The sequence below is a fragment of the Rhinolophus sinicus genome, chromosome 3 (genome assembly GCF_057876585.1).
Source record: "Rhinolophus sinicus isolate RSI-liver-muscle chromosome 3, RSI-T2T, whole genome shotgun sequence".
NCBI lineage: Eukaryota > Metazoa > Chordata > Mammalia > Chiroptera > Rhinolophidae > Rhinolophus > Rhinolophus sinicus.
The window spans coordinates 117,981,379-117,998,792 of record NC_142503.1 but is presented as its reverse complement, the minus strand read 5'-3'; the positions used below and the strand labels follow the sequence as shown (position 1 = coordinate 117,998,792).

General features: G+C 38.3%; 2 protein-coding genes across 15 annotated transcripts in view; one reads left to right on the top strand and one right to left on the bottom strand.

Moving 5' to 3' along the window:
- Positions 1 to 667: 667 nt before the first annotated feature.
- On the top strand, positions 668 to 5,425 carry INSM2 (INSM transcriptional repressor 2). Its single transcript, XM_019750413.3, has one exon. The coding sequence runs from the start codon at positions 2,233 to 2,235 to the stop codon at positions 3,907 to 3,909; it is 1,677 nt and encodes a 558-aa protein (XP_019605972.2). The 5' UTR covers positions 668 to 2,232; the 3' UTR covers positions 3,910 to 5,425.
- Positions 5,426 to 5,994: 569 nt separating this feature from the next.
- RALGAPA1 (Ral GTPase activating protein catalytic subunit alpha 1) overlaps positions 5,995 to 17,414 on the bottom strand; it is a 212,644-nt gene continuing 201,224 nt past the window's right edge. For 4 of the 14 annotated variants that reach the window (XM_019750420.3, XM_088796869.1, XM_088796871.1 and 1 more), the window contains 4 exons: positions 16,532 to 16,656; positions 9,031 to 9,095; positions 8,827 to 8,880; positions 5,995 to 7,359 (listed from right to left, as the gene is read on the bottom strand). In XM_019750420.3, coding sequence (XP_019605979.2) covers positions 7,309 to 7,359; positions 8,827 to 8,880; positions 9,031 to 9,095; positions 16,532 to 16,656 — 295 coding nt within the window. In that variant the 3' untranslated portion in view covers positions 5,995 to 7,308. Of the gene's footprint in view, positions 7,360 to 8,826; positions 8,922 to 9,030; positions 9,096 to 9,320; positions 9,324 to 15,903; positions 15,935 to 16,519; positions 16,657 to 17,414 lie in introns of those variants that run through there. The other 10 variants (XM_019750424.3, XM_088796870.1, XM_019750440.3 and 7 more) reach the window with 8 other exon arrangements.

Sequence of the window (17,414 nt, the reverse complement as noted above, 5' to 3'; positions counted from 1 at the left end):
AATATTTGTCCTTTTGTGTCTGGCTCCTTTCCCTTAGCATACTGTTTTCAAGATTCATCCATGTTGTATGTATCAGCATTGCATTCTTTTTTTTATGGCTGAATGATATTCTGTCATTTGTATATACCACATTTTGTTACTACTTTTATCTATTGAAGGAAAATAATGGTTGCTTCCATCTTTGGGCTATTGTGAATAATGTTACAATGGACATTGGGATATGTGTGTTCAGAGCCTGTTTTCAAGTCTTTTGTGTATATACGTAGGAGTGCAAGTGCTGGTTTAAGTAGTGATTAGGAATATTAACTTTGGTTATAAAGTGTCAGATTTATTTACTTAATTCTGTATGATTTCATGCTGTTTAATGGAAAACACCATAATGATAGTGTTTTTCAAACTGTGGGTCCTAATCTATTAGTAAGTAACAAAATCAATTTGTTTGCTATGGTCAGCATTTAAAAAGAAAAATATAATAGAATTGAATAGAAAAACAAGAATGCATTGCACCTAGTTAAGGGTATTATTTTGTGAATCTTTCGTTTCAGTTATGTGTGTGTACTGTAAAATATATTTCCTATTGTGGGATGTGATCAGAAAACAAAACAAAACAGTTTGAAGCCACTGATGTAGTGGAAAGAGTAAGCTTTGGAATTAGCCAGAACTTGATTTGAATATGGGCTCTGGGCGACTTTTGCCAGTTATCAACTTCTCTAAGGCTCAAACCCCTCATCAAAAAAGGAGATTAATAATATCTCCTGTTTTGTGTGTGCACGTATGAAAAGATCAGAGATCACTTAAGTAGAATGCCTCAAATATGGTCAATGATTAACAAATCCATTATTACTTCCAAGTCTGCTTTAAGATAATGCTCTCCCTGTAAAAACATTGCATTCACTAAAAGGAAGACAATATGTGTTACTGATGACTAGATCTGCGGCGTAGTCTACTTTAAAAACACATCGCTCAGCCTGTTTCTCCAATTCGGTGTTGTAAGGAGACTTGAACACATAATTCTTATTCTCACACTGTGCTTGGTACTTTATTATACACCAGTCATATATTTTCTAATTATTTCATACTTCAGCTAGTATTACAAACTTTCAAATCTCTTCTAGTGCTTAAAAGAGTGTTGGGCGCATTACAGAGTGCTGGTGTAGCACACCGTTTGCAAAGTCTCACTTATATAAGGGGAAGCAGACGTAATCTTGATTCCGCCAATATTTCTCACTCTATCCACTCCATGCTAAACAGGTCAGGTAAGCACTAAGTCATGTCGCTGGGTCCTACAAGTGGAAGGTGTGAATAGAGAAACCACTTTATCTGAGGACAGTCGAAAATTAGATTCTACGTTCCCCTCCCCTCTCCTGTTCCCATCCGGGAGGGGACATTTATAAGCCCTGAGGACCAGGGCCCAGAAACCTGCCTGGGTCCTGAGCTCCCGAGGCTTGCCAGCACGCACGATCTCCCGCACTGAGAGCCCTTCTTCCCAGATGAATCCTCATAGTATCACAGACTCTCACAGTCTCGATCGATACTGGATGGCAGACGTGCTCCCACCCTCAAGTATAGTCACTGGGCGGTGGATTTAGCAGCCCTGCTGCTCTGTCACAGCGTCTCATCATCTCAATACGGGCAGAGGACATTAACCCTTTCTCTGGCCGACACCCACCGGGTCGCCTCCCAGGCACCCGCGCCCCTTCCTCTTGGCTCTGCTCCCGCAGGGCGAGGGCTTTTCCGTCAGGCTTCCACGCATGGGGCACCAAGGTCACAGCCCGCAAAGAGGGCACCCTTAGGTCGCCTCTCAGCCTGGCTCTCGTAGGGTTCCTGGAAGCTGCTGAGGTGGGGAGTGCTGAGCTTCCGCACACTCCGGCCCTTACCTTTTTTGCGTCTTCGTAGGGTGTACAGCAGGGGGAGGCACGGCATGCAGCCCTTAAGCCAGCTGCTGGGGCTGTGTTGGCTGCTGCCGGGGGATATGGGAGTGAGCCGCCGTCCGCCCTGTGGACCCTCGTGAGCCCAGCAAGGTGAAAACCCCGCCCCCGGAGCCCGCTCCCACTCCTGATTGGCTCTTCCAGCCAAAAGGCCACCCAGCGGTCCCCTGGCCTGCGTCTCAGCTATAAAGCCGGCGGACGCATGACCGCGGTTGCGAAGCTCGGGTAGCTGCAGTGCCTGCCAGCTCTCAGCCCCCCGTCACGACCCCATTACTCCTTGCCCCCTAGCGCTCCCGACTTCACCATGCCAAGAGGCTTCCTGGTGAAGCGAACTAAACGGACAGGCGGCTCCTACCGAGTGCGTCTAGTCGAGCGGGTCTTCCCCTTGCTGGATCACCAGGGGGTGCCGCCCTTCCCCAAGGAGACTTCCAGTGCCCCTCAGCCCGGTGCGGAGCATGCAGCACTCCCTACCCCAGAAGAGCCCGGAAAGGGGCTGGAGGAGGAGGCAGCCCGCGAACTGTTGGGGTCGCCTTGTCAGGCGCCTGGGGTGAGCCCCGGGGCGGACGGGCGGGAAGGCGCAGAGTGGAAGGTGGATGGCAGAGAGGGTCCCGGGCCCAGCCCCAGCCCGGCGAAGCCAGTGGGTGCGGAGCTGCGCCGGGCGTTCCTGGAGCGCTGCCTCAGTTCTCCCGTCTCCGCTGAGTCCTTCCCCGGGGGCGCTGCCGCCGTGGCCGCTTTTTCCTGCTCAGTGGCACCAGCAGCCGCACCGACCTCGGGGGAGCAGTTCATGCTGCCACTCCGGGCACCGTTCCCAGAGCCCGCGCTCCATCCGGACCCCGCGCCCCTTTCTGCCACCCTGCATGGCCTGAAGCGGCCTGTTGCCGGCGAACGCCGCGCCAAAGCACCTCCGGGCTGCGTGTCTGGACCGGTGGCTGTGGGAGTCAAGAAGCCAAAGGCCATGAGGAAGTTGAGCTTCGCCGATGAAGTGACCACGTCCCCTGTCCTGGGCCTGAAGATCAAGGAGGAGGAGCCCGGAGCCCCTTCCCGAGGTCTGGGGGGCAGCCGCACGCCCCTGGGGGAGTTCATTTGCCAGCTGTGCAAGGAGCAGTATGCGGACCCCTTCGCGCTGGCTCAGCATCGCTGCTCCCGCATCGTACGCGTTGAGTACCGCTGCCCCGAGTGCGACAAGGTCTTCAGCTGCCCAGCGAACCTCGCCTCCCATCGCCGCTGGCACAAGCCGCGTCCCGCAGCTGCAAATATCGCCACAGTCTCCTCAACTGACGGGAAACCGCCTTCGTCCTCCCCGGATTCCGGGGCGGTTGCATCTTTCCTGGCAGAGGGGAAGGAGAATAGTCGGGCAGAGCGAACTGAGGATCAGCACCCGCAGGCCAGGGACAGCTCCGCGGCGGAGCAGCACCCAGACAGCGCCCCATCCCAGGGCCTCCAGGTGTTGTCCCACCTCGAGGCACCCCTGCCTCGGGTCCCCTACCCGGAGGGGGTTTTGGGGCACCGGGTGCCTGGGCTGGGCAGTGCCAGTGGTGTCGGGGGACCTGAGATCTTTGTGTGCCCTTATTGCCACAAAAAGTTCCGTCGCCAAGCCTATCTGCGCAAGCACTTGGGCACTCACGAAGCGGGCTCGGCCCGCGCGCTTGCCCCGGGCTTTGGCTCCGAACGCGGCGCCCCACTGGCCTTCGCTTGCCCGCTGTGCGGGGCGCACTTCCCGTCCGCCGATATCAGGGACAAGCACCGGCTGTGGCATGCTGTCCGCGAGGAGCTGCTCCTGCCGGCTTTAGCCGGGGCGACCCCCGAAGTGCCGAGCCCAGGCGGGGCATCGGACGGGAGTGCTCAGCAAATTTTCTCGTGCAAGCACTGCCCGTCCACTTTTTTTAGCTCCCCGGGGCTGACCCGGCACATCAATAAGTGCCACCCCTCAGAAAGTCGGCAGGTCCTGCTGCTGCAGATGCCATTGCGGCCGGGCTGTTGAGGGCCGGGAGACCCGCAAGATTGAGGGGTTGGCCTTGGAGGAAACAGATCTTGGAAATTTGTGGGTCTTTTCTTCAACTTGCAAGTTTACCCTATTTCCTTCTATATTTTCTCTTCTAAAAGTCCCAGTAGTCAATGTTCCGCCAGAGGAGCGGACAGCGAAATGTAAAATCCCTCTCTAGAACAGGTATGTATATGGTATAAACATTCGTGGTCCAAGGACCGTCAGCTTTAAATCCTTCTCACTTTCCCCAAGAAAATAGTATCCCCACCGTCCCCGAACTCTGCAGACCCCAGTGAATCCTATATGACTTGTAATTCCTATGGAAAGTCGCAGTGAATGCGTGCGTCTCAATGTCTACAAAGGATTCCAGCTACCCAAAGTGGTAGTCAGTTTTTTTTCATGCCATCGCAGGCACCTATGTAGTTTCTGTCTCAATGGGGTCAGATATCTTGCATTGTATATTCTGTGAATTAAGTTATGTGATTGGTGCCAAACTTGGGGAGGTGGGTGGGGGGGGCAGTTAAGACCTATGTCTGTAGGCAGGGAATGTAAGAGGATGTTTGCGCTTTGGGGAGATGTGGGGATCTCCCTGTAAACTTTCCTTTTCTCAGTAAGTCCATTAAGTTAGTGTATGGAGGTAGGGGGGTGCTACATTACAGGAAGGAGTTGAGACCCCCTCCCCCAAAGATTCTCACCTTTAGCTATTTTGTGTGTAGTAGTCAGGAAGAGGTACTTTTCCAAAAATAGCTTTTTGGAAATACAGAACTCACTCCTGCAATTTGACTGTTTTAGTAGGGTTTCATTCAAATTGTTTAATGCTTCTGTTGTAAATCCCATATTGTGTGTTATATATGAAACTATGTTCAGCTTAAGGAAGAGGTTAATACCTGTAATCCACTATGGAATTGAATGGCAATTCATTCACTATTCAGATTTTTCAGCAACCTGTTTCAGTATTTCTTTTTGTAAACTATATTCAGTGTACATTCTGTACCCATGTCCTTAATAGCCAGAGTTTAGGACATTGGCTGAGTATTGCTTGACAGATAGCCCGTATTTGTAAGATGCTTACCACCAAATAAATGTACATAGATGGTGCTTTGTTGTGTTTGTCTTAAGAATCCCATTGAACACAGCCTAATTTTCAAAACCACATTTCTTATCTCCCCAAAGCCAATATCCTACTTTAGAATCTTAGTGACCCATTTAGTCAGAATACAGACAGGAGAAATTATATTTTGAAAATGAATGTAATGGTGTGCAAATGCAATGGGAAAATTTCCTTTGAAGTATGGCTGCACAGACTGAGCTCCAAAAGGCAAAAATAATGCACTGTTCTTTAAAGACACTGTGCCATCCAAAAATGTCAACAGAAAATATATTTAAAATACTTTTTTTTTGAAAAGCTAGTGAATAGTGTTATCCAAAGATGAAAAAGTCATGCTGTGTTCATATCTCAAGTTAGTGTTTTCACTTTGTTTTGTTACATATCACCCATTCATTAGCTGTTCATTAAAAAAATGAAAGCACTATAGAAATGCGTAAGCAGTTACTTTTTTTTCTCTTTGTAATTCTTCACCTTGGTTGTGGGAAACTGTCTATCTTGTTTAATCTTGTTCCCAGGGCCATTTATCTTCTACATAAGCTTTCATAGGAATTTTAGTTTATTTTCTACATAGTTTCATCGGAAGTTGTTTTTAAGAAAATAAAAACTTAAGTGCAAAGGTTTTAGAAACTGCCTGTAAAAAGTTTTGTTCCTGAATATATATCCTAAAACAAAGTAAAATTTAAGAAATCAAAGAAGCATGAGGCTGAGATAAATTGATGCTTTAGCCAAGTGCATTGGGTGAAGTTTCTGGCTGGCCCTTATGAAGGTGTAAAATTTCCTGCATTTTTAATGAATTTGGTAGGATCTCTGAGAAATAATTTGGGGATGTATCCTGAGAATTCAAATTCATTTTTCATGATTAATTAAGATAATCTAGGTTTATGCTTTATAGCTCTCCATTAATCATACAACCCTGCTTATTAAGTCTGAAAATACATAAAAGACAAATATAAAAGACAAAACACTCATGGACATAAGTGATAATATTTTTATTGTATTATTAAATACCATATATATTTTTTCACTATTACAAATTTGTAGATACTACATGAATGATGATACATAATTTATATTTTATACTTTGCCAATATGATGTATTTACACATGCAGTTAGTACCGATGTCATGCTACATTTCCTTAGGAGATTCCCGTTCAAAACAAAATATGAGCAAAATGTGAGCAGCTTATCTACTATAGGAAAATAATTCTGGAGGGTGGAATGTACACCAACCTGCACCTGCAAATTCAGTATTAACGGTGTTAGATTTAATTTAGACTCTTGGGGTCGTGTTCCCTTTTCCTTTAAAATACACTTAATTTAAGCAACACATTTGAATCAGAAAAGTTTTTTTCTTCCTCCCTCCCAAGTCCACCCTTTTGGTACTTATTAAAGAACAGATACACCAGGATCTAGCAATCAATAATAACGGGTCACAATCTAAAAAAAAAAAAAAAAAAAAAAGGCATGTAACAGTGATACCATTTAAAAAGCAAAATATTAGGAAAATATTTGGAGGCTAAACATAAATCAAAGTGCAGCACAGTGATTTTTCTGGTTATTAGATAAGTCATGGCATCATCTGCACAGACAAGAAATGAGGCGTTGCTTTGGGAAGAAGTTAATGTTAAAATTATTTCAGTTAGAATTTGAGATGCTAAAAGGCCATTTATTTTAAGTTTTATTTTCATAACATAAATAATCCATACACATCCTGTGTATTTTAACAGATTTGCAACTTCTGCTGTAACTTTACAAATGCTTAAATTGAAAATTTACATTTGTAAAAAAAATTATATATTTACTGAGCCCATAAAGTTGCAGTGGGGTACGATAAATAAAATAATGAGACTATCTGTCCAATTATATTTTGGCTCAAGATTGATCATGAAATTAAAACTACTTAGACATAATTATCTAGAAAGGTAAAGGGTGTAGGAATAAAACTCCATTCCCCCCACTGCCCCAAATATGGGCAGTTTGGAGTGTGGGTGGGGGGGAGGGGAGGAAGCGCAACTGAATAAACAACCCAAATCAAAAATACTAAGGTACAAATTATTTAAATCCAGTGTTTTTAAAAATCAATGTTCAGGAAGGACCGTGCATGTGATGGCAAACGCGAGGGCCTGAGAGGGTTAACACCACGGGCATGCAAGGTGGCCGCGCTGATCACTGCCCGGCTGCTCCTCTCCTTAGGATTTATTGGCTGAGCCAGAGGACCGCCGCAGCTTCATGGACATCCGGCTTTTGCTAGTTCGGGGAGACATTGGAGAGGCCAGGTCAGCCCCATCTACCTGCGTTGCTGTGGGAATTTCACTGGGTAGAATCTCTGGGTAGCAGCCTGTGGGAAAAAGCAAGAGCATTAGCACAGGTCATCCCGCCTCTCCTCCCATAAGAAACAATCTTTTGGTACTTATGGATCCCAACTCTTAATGAGGTCTTTTGGGAGGAAAGAGCAAGCCCAAAACTTGCTAGTTATAACTGTCTACTAATATTTTATTGAAAACCCAGTGACCTGGTGGCCATGTCATCGTATTAGCAAGAAAGAGCCAATCATTATTTCCAGAGCCAGAATCAACCAGAGAGCTCCCCAGAAAAAGCAATGGGAAGCAAAATCTTTGGGTCAGAAAGGACAAGGATCCAAAGCATCATTCACATGCAGGGAAGGGCTTAAGAAGCAGGTTGGAAGGACTGACTGATCCCTATCTCTAAGGTACAGGGTATAACCAAGAAAAGGGCCTTCACTGCTCAAACTTGAAAATAAAAGGACGAATTGATTCCAAAAAGGAATTCAGCACTATGAGACCATTATACATGCTAGGTATTTAAATACGCTTTTACGAAGGAGCAAGATAAATTCCTGGGGAAGGGAAGAGGACAAGAATTTTCATGTGAAAGTCAGTCAAAAAAGACAAACTGACCCCTCAAAATGTCTCAATTTAGAAGAGATAAGCAATGCTTTCGTTTTCCTGAACTTAAACTTTGGCAGTTACATTGTCCAGTCTTAGCAAGTATATAACCAGTAGAATTAGAAGAAGCAAAACAAGTTCTAATTAGAAAATTCTGTGTCATTTATAAAGTAGTTCTTCACCTCTGTACTTTATTTCCACGAATTATAATTCTCTAATATATAGTAACTCTACAGAACTTTGCAAACTGTAGGCTCTCAAGTATTTTCTGAATGAATAAATAAGAAATTACATTAAAAAGCCCTTCAAAAAAGGGGAAAGTCTGCAGATGTAACAGAATAACAAAAATTTTTTAAATTCTGTATATTTTAAGGCACTTTAATCCAGATTTTCTAGGTCTGATGTACATGAAAATTTTCTTTATATGTGTGACAGACAGACAGACATCACATAGGTAGCAGGCTTAAATTTACACATTTCCTTACTCTGTAGGGAAACTTTTGGAATGTTCCTTAGCCAATGTAACACCTCACTGGCACTTCAAGCTTGGAAATAATTATACTAGCACGTCCACATAATAAAACATTTGTGCCCAACTGAAGTTATGAATATTTATATAAGGAAACACAAGACCGTTCAATAAGGGATACAGAGTCTATTGAGATGTATCCATTTCATTATTAAGAATGTATCTTGGTAGAACATTTCAAAATGTTTTTAAGGCCAAATGTTCTAATTATACTTAAGAACAAACATATGTTGTCAAGGAAAAAATATTTTATTACTCATAATCCAGGTCAGTTGCCCTCTTTTTCAAAGTAACTTCTCCAACATTCTTTTCTAATTGAAATGAAATTGACCTTCAAAATACAAGGAGAAGGAAATATATTTTTGTTCACCTTTACTCTTCCTGAAGATCTGAATTGGCTGACACTGGACCCATACTGGAAAACCTAGAGGAGAGTATGAATCCACGGCCCTTTTTAGGGAAGCACTGCAGATGGATGGCAGAAGGAAAGTGAAGAGCAGTAGCTCATGCGTTTTTTTCTGGTAATGCACATTATTCCCGGCCAATCGTGAGAGGCCTTCCCATGGTTGTTTACCTTGAGATGGCCAATGTTTTCTAGCGGAGGTTTTGGGAGGAAGAGAACTATCACTGCATTTCTTTCTTTGTTGTAAATGAAGAAATGGAGTAGCGGGCAGAAGTGAGAAAACAAAAGAGAAGATACATAACAGATATGAGAGACACAGTGCAGAATTTTACAGGCGTTAACCGAGGAGCACAGAAGAAAGTAATCAGGTTTTTAACATGAAATACAATTGGTCATGCAATGTGTTAGGTGGAGATGTTTCACAATGGACAATGCTTTGTAAATTCAAATGTTATACTTACCAACTAACAAGTTCAAATAGGAAAAAAGAAAAGGAAAAAAAGTCTATGAGAGATCCTATAAACATCTACCTTTCAAAGTGTTCACTGTACTGCTGTCACGTTATCCTACTCACTCAGTCAGAAACTCTCTAGAGCTGATAGTCAGAGCCACATTAAACTTAAATAAAACAAAAATTTGGCTTTTTGGTGCACTAGCCACACTTCAAGTGTTCAGCAAGCAACTTACTGGATAGTACAGGTACAGAACATTTCCACCATTACAGAAAGTTTTACTGGAGGGCACTGCCTTTGAGTATGCCAAATTCCAAGACTATTTTCCTAAAAAGCAGGAATCCTCCATGTCTCGCTTACTGCCTTCGGGGTGAAAGCCCCCACCCCCACCCCTTTCATCAACTCAGAGTCACATCCGCCTTCTCAGTGTGTGTGGTATACAGCTATGTGTAACTCCTCAGGACATTTATTGTGCAATATATAAGGATACCCAAACTTTCAATTTTAGATGTAAAGAATACAGTGATACAGTTCATTTCACATCTTATTCTGCCCAAGTACTGATTTATATCACCTGAGTTGTAAAGAATATTGATTTCTACCATTAATATAACTTCAAGTATAAAGTTTAAAAAGTATCTATGGAGTCCTATGTTTAGGCATATTGTATCTGTTACTAACATTCATACAGTACTCACACAGACTGTCTTTGTCTTGGTGGGATAATAAATTGATTCATATATTGTGCATTTATTACAATGAACTATTATTAAAAATAACATGATGAATATGAGTTTGGGGATCTATACAGATTATAAAAGGGAACTCACTGGATTATTATTTATTGTGCCTTTGTACTGTTTACTGACAGGTATGACCAGTATAAAACTGCTAAAGTTATTGGGTAAATATAGCCTTTAAGAATATTACGACTTTAAAAGCAATTCCAATTAATACTGAACTCGGAGGCAATGTGATGTGTTAGGAAGGGCATGGGTTAGACAGACTTACGTTAAATGCCAAGTCTGTCACCAAGTTACTAGCTATTGGATCTGGGGTAAACTGAATAAGACAGTTTTCTTATTTGTGAAATGGACACAATACTAGTTATTCTGCGAAGCTGTGAGGGATGAATGACTACACATGCAAAGATCCTGGCACAGAGGAGGAACACAGTAAGTATAGCTGGATAATAAAGCCACTAAACAGGTAAGAGTGTAAATTAATAGACTTTGAAGCAGAACAGATGAAGATTAGAAAAGAAGGGAGAGAAATTAGGAATATTTTTGAAGAAAATGATCACTTATAATTGTTGAAATGTGGAGAACACAACATACTGGTTAAGTTTAGTTTTGGGGAAATTAAAGAATTTATTTACTCTTATGCTGATATTCCTACAAAAATGAACCTTATATTAAGGGATACAGACTACCCAAAGAATCTTACTGCTTTAATATTGTTAAAGGAGTTGGTAAGTGATTAAGATTAGTATGGATGCACCACTGAATATCATAAAGGAAATAACACAATTTAAAATAGTACAGAAGTACAAGCGGTTTCATTTAAAGGTATTTAACAACTACAATTATTGCAGACTCAGAACATATCAGTCTAAGCTTATCATATTTTATGTCCTTATAAACGGGGAAAACTGGGTTTAAGATAAATTTGAGATCATGGAGATAATAAATAGCAGAACTAGGATTTAAATCCAGATCAGCCTGATTCCAAAGCCCATACTTCGCCCATCGCAACTTTAAAACTATTAAAAAAAAAAAAAAAAAGGAAGTAAAATATTTTTCACTTAGTGGAAAAGTAGAGCCTTCAAAATACAAATCTTTAACAATTTCTAATTTGTAAATGTGACACATTGTTGGGAAATTTCTCTCTTCTCTCAACAGCAAGAAGGGGCTGAAAATATTTAGACTAAATGGGCAATTATAATAGTTGAGGTCATGGACTCTGAAGTCAGACTCTGGCTTTACTGAAGTACCAGGTGACTCTGGGTAAGCTATTTTTTTTTTATTTTATTTAATCTCATAGAACTGCCATGAAAATTAGAGAATGCATGTACAGTACTTAACACAGTGCCTGGCACTCAGTAATTGCTCAATTATTATTTTACTATTTTCATTACAAAAATTTGACTCTGAATGAATATTTTCTATGTGGAAATTAAACCTAGTAATTACTGTCATAAAAGGTTAATGAACTTTATTTAAGATGGATATTATTTGACTCTTGGTCAACAACATTTAAGCCAAATTTTTAAGTTCAAAATACTACTGCAAACAATACAATTGGCTGCTTATAATTTCAGGCTAACCTATTGATAAATAAATATGATTAGGAATCTGTTTTTAAAAACATTGTAAACAAATTTACAGCTTACGTTTGTTATATGTTGAAGGAAACTGATTTCCCTGCTGGCACTTATAAATATTATTCAGGACACACTCACACACCCACACACCCCAGGGGTGCCCAAAAATATATACACATGGACACTTTGGTCAACGTTGCTCAAGCAGTAGTTTCCCATATTCAGACGAGCCTGGACGCCGATAGTAACCACTTTGAGCACCTTTTGTAATTGCAGAAGTCAAATGTGACTTGTATTTATCTTTTGTTATTGATATATATTGAGTATTACAATTAACATTTTTTCCTTTCTTAAAATGTGTATACATTTTTTTGGCATTGTGTGTGTGTGTGTGTGTGTGTGTGTGTGTATAACTATCTTCTGAGAACCTAAAATATATTCTTTCAGATCATTTCAAAGCCTGGGAAGAAATGGAAAATTTAAAATAACTTTTAAAGAAGGGCACTGAGCTAAAAATGCTAACTAAAGCAATGGCTAAATTTTGATAATTCATTCCATTCAAAGATTCAGAGAGATGGATCTGACCATCTTAATGCTATCCCATCTACATGTGGCAATACAGATTTTGTGAAATAGTAAAATAGTTTAGAATGAAGGAAGAATAGGTACTACTCTTCATAATCACGATAATTTGATAGCATAGAAATAACGTATTGTGCCGTGTATAATGCGCACCCATGTTTTGGGCCCAAACTTTCAGGGAAAAAATCTTTTAATGTTTTTAATCAAATTTTATTTGTTTACATTTAGGTACTTGTTTTTTAATATTTAAAGGAATTGTAGCATTTATTTTTTAACATATTATGGTACAAGAAATTTTATATGACAAATAATTACAAAACTAAGAAGATACAAGGTACAAGAAATTTTATGTACCAGTAACAATATACGATATTTACATATCATAGAAAGCCAGCAACTCTTCCTCGTTGCAAGTATGTTGTAAGTTCAACAAAACCGATTATCGTATTGCAGGATATTATTTTGCATATGGATATCGTTATTGATTTCTAGAGTTGCACTTTTAAGTCATAAGCATAAATAAAAGAATTAAAAACATTTATATAGATATGGAATTAGTACTACCCATGTATAATGTGCATTCTTATTTTTCCCTCACAAATTTGGGCAAAAAATGAACATTATACACGGCAAAATATGGTAACTGTATCTTATTACCTATTTTTATATTTATTTATATAGAAACCCGTAAGTTTTCTAAGGTAAATTATACAGTGGTATGGATGTACAGATGTATGTATATTTATGTGTGTGTGTGCATGTGTGTGTATATATATATATATATATATATATATATATATATATATAATATAGTCAAACATCAATCTAACCTTTAAAGTACTAAAATTACTAAATTAATTTGCAGAACAACAATAAATCCAAAGAGCGTTATCTAGTAGCTCAATTAAAGAAATAGAGTATTAGAGATAATTCTAGGTATCCCACACAATGGGCATTAAAAATAGGCATTAAAATATTTATGGCTGATATTAAAAAAAGACAGTACTGGAAAAAATGGGTGTTATTTTTAATGTTGAAATTGAGAAAGACTATTTACTGTGCACCTTCATCGAAACAGGATCCTGTTTCTTGTTGGCATTCTGTAATTTCTTTTATTTAAAAAAAAAAAAAAGACTTGATTTGAAAAGGCAATGTGATGTTAGGGAAAAAGATCTAGATTATGAACTACCAATGTAATCTGGCCAAGAAGAGAAGTAATTTCATTTTAAAGTTTAGAGTCAGAGGAGAGGTCGCTGTAAAACTTTTGATATTTTCCACACACATGCCTGACAAAGATAAAGGGATTTTTTTTCCTGTAATTTTTTTTTTTTTAAATAAGGGACGAGAACAATCTAATAATGTTTTAATGCAGTTATGGAAGATCAACAAAGTGTGACATCACGATATCTCCCCTCAATGACCTTAGGGATAAAAATAATTTCCCTTAAGTATCAGTCTACTGGCATAGACAGAGTCCATTTTGAGAAAACACAGTTATGATATTTATGGATCAACTATGATATACCAAAATGTTTTTCATATTTAAATACTAAAAATTATCTAGAAAAATCCTCTTTCAGATTTCAATGTCAGCACAGTTGGTACATTACTGTTAACTAGAAAGTAGGTTTTAAGTAATCTTAAGTCAAGTTAAGTCAACTTAAAAAATAGTCTTTTTCCACATTATTCCACTGAATTATATTATAGGGTTGGTTAGGAAGATTATATTCTTTATATGATTATCATATTGGCATGGCTTTAAAACTTAATTTCAAATTATTGCTTTAGTATTATTTTAAATACATGGAGTATGTATAGGATATTTAAAGTTGACTTTTACTTCAATTATGAATGCATTTTCTCAAATTTTATCATATGTTAAAAAAGAAAAATGAACCTAAAAAACCTCACACTATTACATAATTTTTGTAAACCGTTAAGTCAGGTCCATATTGTTGTTATGTGGTTTATTTCATGACTTCTCTCTCCCACTTTGACTTACAACTTTAAAAGGAGTTCTGTATGTATGGAATGGTTTAGGACAGGAAAATAAAAATTTGATACAACTGGAAGAAAAAACAATCATTTTTCAGATAATATTTTTTGTTACAGTAGGAGTAAATATTTCATTTTTATATTATGTTGAACTGTGAACCACTCTGCTAAAAATTTCTCTTTAATAACTATAACAGTCTGGAAAAAAACCATAAAAATGTATTTGGTAATACCGGACCAAGTTATTTATAGGTAAAAACATCCTCTTAAAAATTAGAGTGTATGTTTCTAATGGTTCATAAAGGCAAAGACAATTTAAAAAATTAACTGAAGAGAATTTGTAGTATGGTATTAGGTTTCTGTTAAAATTGACATTTTCATTACTATTTAGATAATTATAAGTTTTATGTTAAACAAGTTGTAAATAAAATAGTAAAATACATAAAAAATGAAGCCGGCAGAGCCTTAACTTGGTTGCTGTATCATCCTTTACTTAATGTCTCAGAAAGTGAGAGTGCTACTTACTTCCCATATTGTATTATCTGGCAAAACGTGCAGGATAATAGGCAAAATATGAAAAGAACATTAGGAGGAATATGAAGGACTCCAGCTGATAAACAGCTGCAACATGAAAAATGACAGCCTTTATACATTTAAGGGGAAAAGTTAGTCTGAATGTGGTCCTATCACCAATATTTTTCAGTTGTGAAATTTACAGCTCAACTGTATGATATGACAAAGCATTATTCATATCTATTTTAATAGTCCAGTTTATCAGATATTCTCTATTATTAAAAATGAAATTTCCATATACTTAGCTAGTTTTTATTTTGTTCATTAATTTACTTTTAATATCTTCCTTTTACCACCTTTCTTAATGCCTAACTAGTTTTAGATAGTGTCAATCCACTGAAGTGAATCTTAAGACTTTTTAATCTCTTTCGAAAGATTCAACCTAGTCTAATATAGTTTTCCCTGTGCGAGGTCTTTTATATTAATCAAAAGAGTTCGAAGTTTTTTGGTAAAATTATTTTTATAATGGACAATTAAACGGTGACAGGAATGGAAGCTTTAATTTCATTGACTAAACCTCAATTGAGAATTACAGTAATTTTTTTTTCAAATTAGGTCAGAAAAGGAGTACTGTGCCTTCTAAACTTCTTTAATATAAAGAAAACATAAAAGAGAATTTGAAGGCTAACTAGAATGAACTTCAAATATATTGTATTCTCTTTTCCTGAGTCCTTTGAACACCATCAAAATAGTCATCTTTGTATTTCAGGTGCCTAGTACAGTGCAAGGCACACAACAGGATAACTATGATGAGTTAAGATATCCCATAACAATGCAACACATTACAAAATACAAAGACACACCATTTCAGTTCAGTAGTACTAGTTTTTCATGCTGAGAAACAAAAAAAGGTCAATATAGTAAGGTGTAACTAATTTCAACCGAGGGTTTTTATTATTAGTTATTTTTATCCCAGAACCAGTGTTAGTGTTTCATGCAGACTTGGGTTAGTAAGTAAAATTCTGAAAGAAATTTAGTGACAATTTCTGAAATGTTTAGTATGAACCAGGGCAGTGTTAAGTTTGCTTATTGTCTGAGTTACAAGCTTAGTGCTTGCTAATTTTTAAAAAAGAAAATGGGGGAAGAACAAAGAATGTTTTGGTTGACACTTTGTCTTACCTTCAGATAAACAGAACTGATATTTAATGATCTAAAGAGGGAAAATAAAATAAATGAAACAATCATAAGGAGTGCAAAGTATTACAGAATAGGAAGGCCATGAGTCATTTATTTTCTTATTGATTCTTTAAAATTAGTTAATAATAAAAATGCATTACCCTCTTATAATCTTTAAATATTAAAAAATAATTTACTGTTTTAAGTACTTCTCAATCTAGACCAGTTATTTAACTTTATTTGAAAATTAGAGATAAGGCAATACGCTTGGCCATAAAATTTGATCCTCTAAAGTCGACAGAGAGTGCATGCTCAACTTGTGTTCCTTTTGCTGATACTTAAGTAATGATTCCATGAAACATACAGACACCGCCCATTATCTCAGATAAAATGTGGTACATGTACTTTCATGAAGACTGTTGACTTTTAAAGGACTCCATTTAGGTAAAAGAAAGCATAAATCAAATTTATAGGCCAAATTCAAATGCTAAATAATGATGAAAACTATATTTCAATGACTGGAATTTTATTCAACCAAGTTTTCTACTATTTTAAGAGTTTTTAGAACAAAAGGGTATTGCATTTCAAGTTCCAATAATGACAAGTAACTAATACTTGCTTTTAGTCTCACCGGCATCAGATGGTAAATGATGGTAGGGAGCTGGAGAAAAAACCTGTGCGGCAAAATCTTCAAATGTCGTTGGTTCTAAATGGTGCTGGACAATCGTTTGCAGGTTTCGTGCTCTCTCCTCATAGCTGATTCCTTCAGTTAAGGATGAACTTAAATACAGCTTATATTGGAAAAGAATACATCTCATCAAAAAGGACTACTATGACTAAGCTGTCACTTTTTAATAAATATAATTATTCACGAATTATTCTTGCATATATTAAAAGTAAGGCTTTGTAAAGAGTAAAAATAGAGTTTTTAACATAAGTATACACTTCAGGATACCACTATAAATGGCAACTTAGCAGGGAGACATTTATTAGAAAATAATTATAATACTAAACTATTGGAAGAAAGGGAAGTTTACTTGAGAAAAGATTCAACTGCTATGAGGTCAGCCGAGGCTCATCTTTTTAATCAGCTTCGATCTGCAGATTTACTCTGAAAAGCAGTGCAATAAATAGTGTAATGCTGCTTAAAATACTATGTCTGAAATTCTATATTTCTCATTTGTAAAGATTTATTGTGAAAAATTCCTGCATATCTTCCTCCTTTTCTAAAATCTGTGCATTTTCCCAACGATTCTTCTCATTTTGAATGGAAGACTACTGTTGCTGTAATCCTCGAATAACTCCATGCAGTTAAGATAAATACATAGTTGAATCTGTATGTCAGGAAAAAATACCTAGTCAATTATAACACCGAAACAAGCAGGAATATTTGCAAAGAGTCCACAGGACTCCTAAATACTGTCTAACAAAGCATCTACAGGGCACTGACACTGACAGAAAAATACTGTACTTCCCTTTCACCACATTTTCTTCTCTGATATTATTGACAAGCA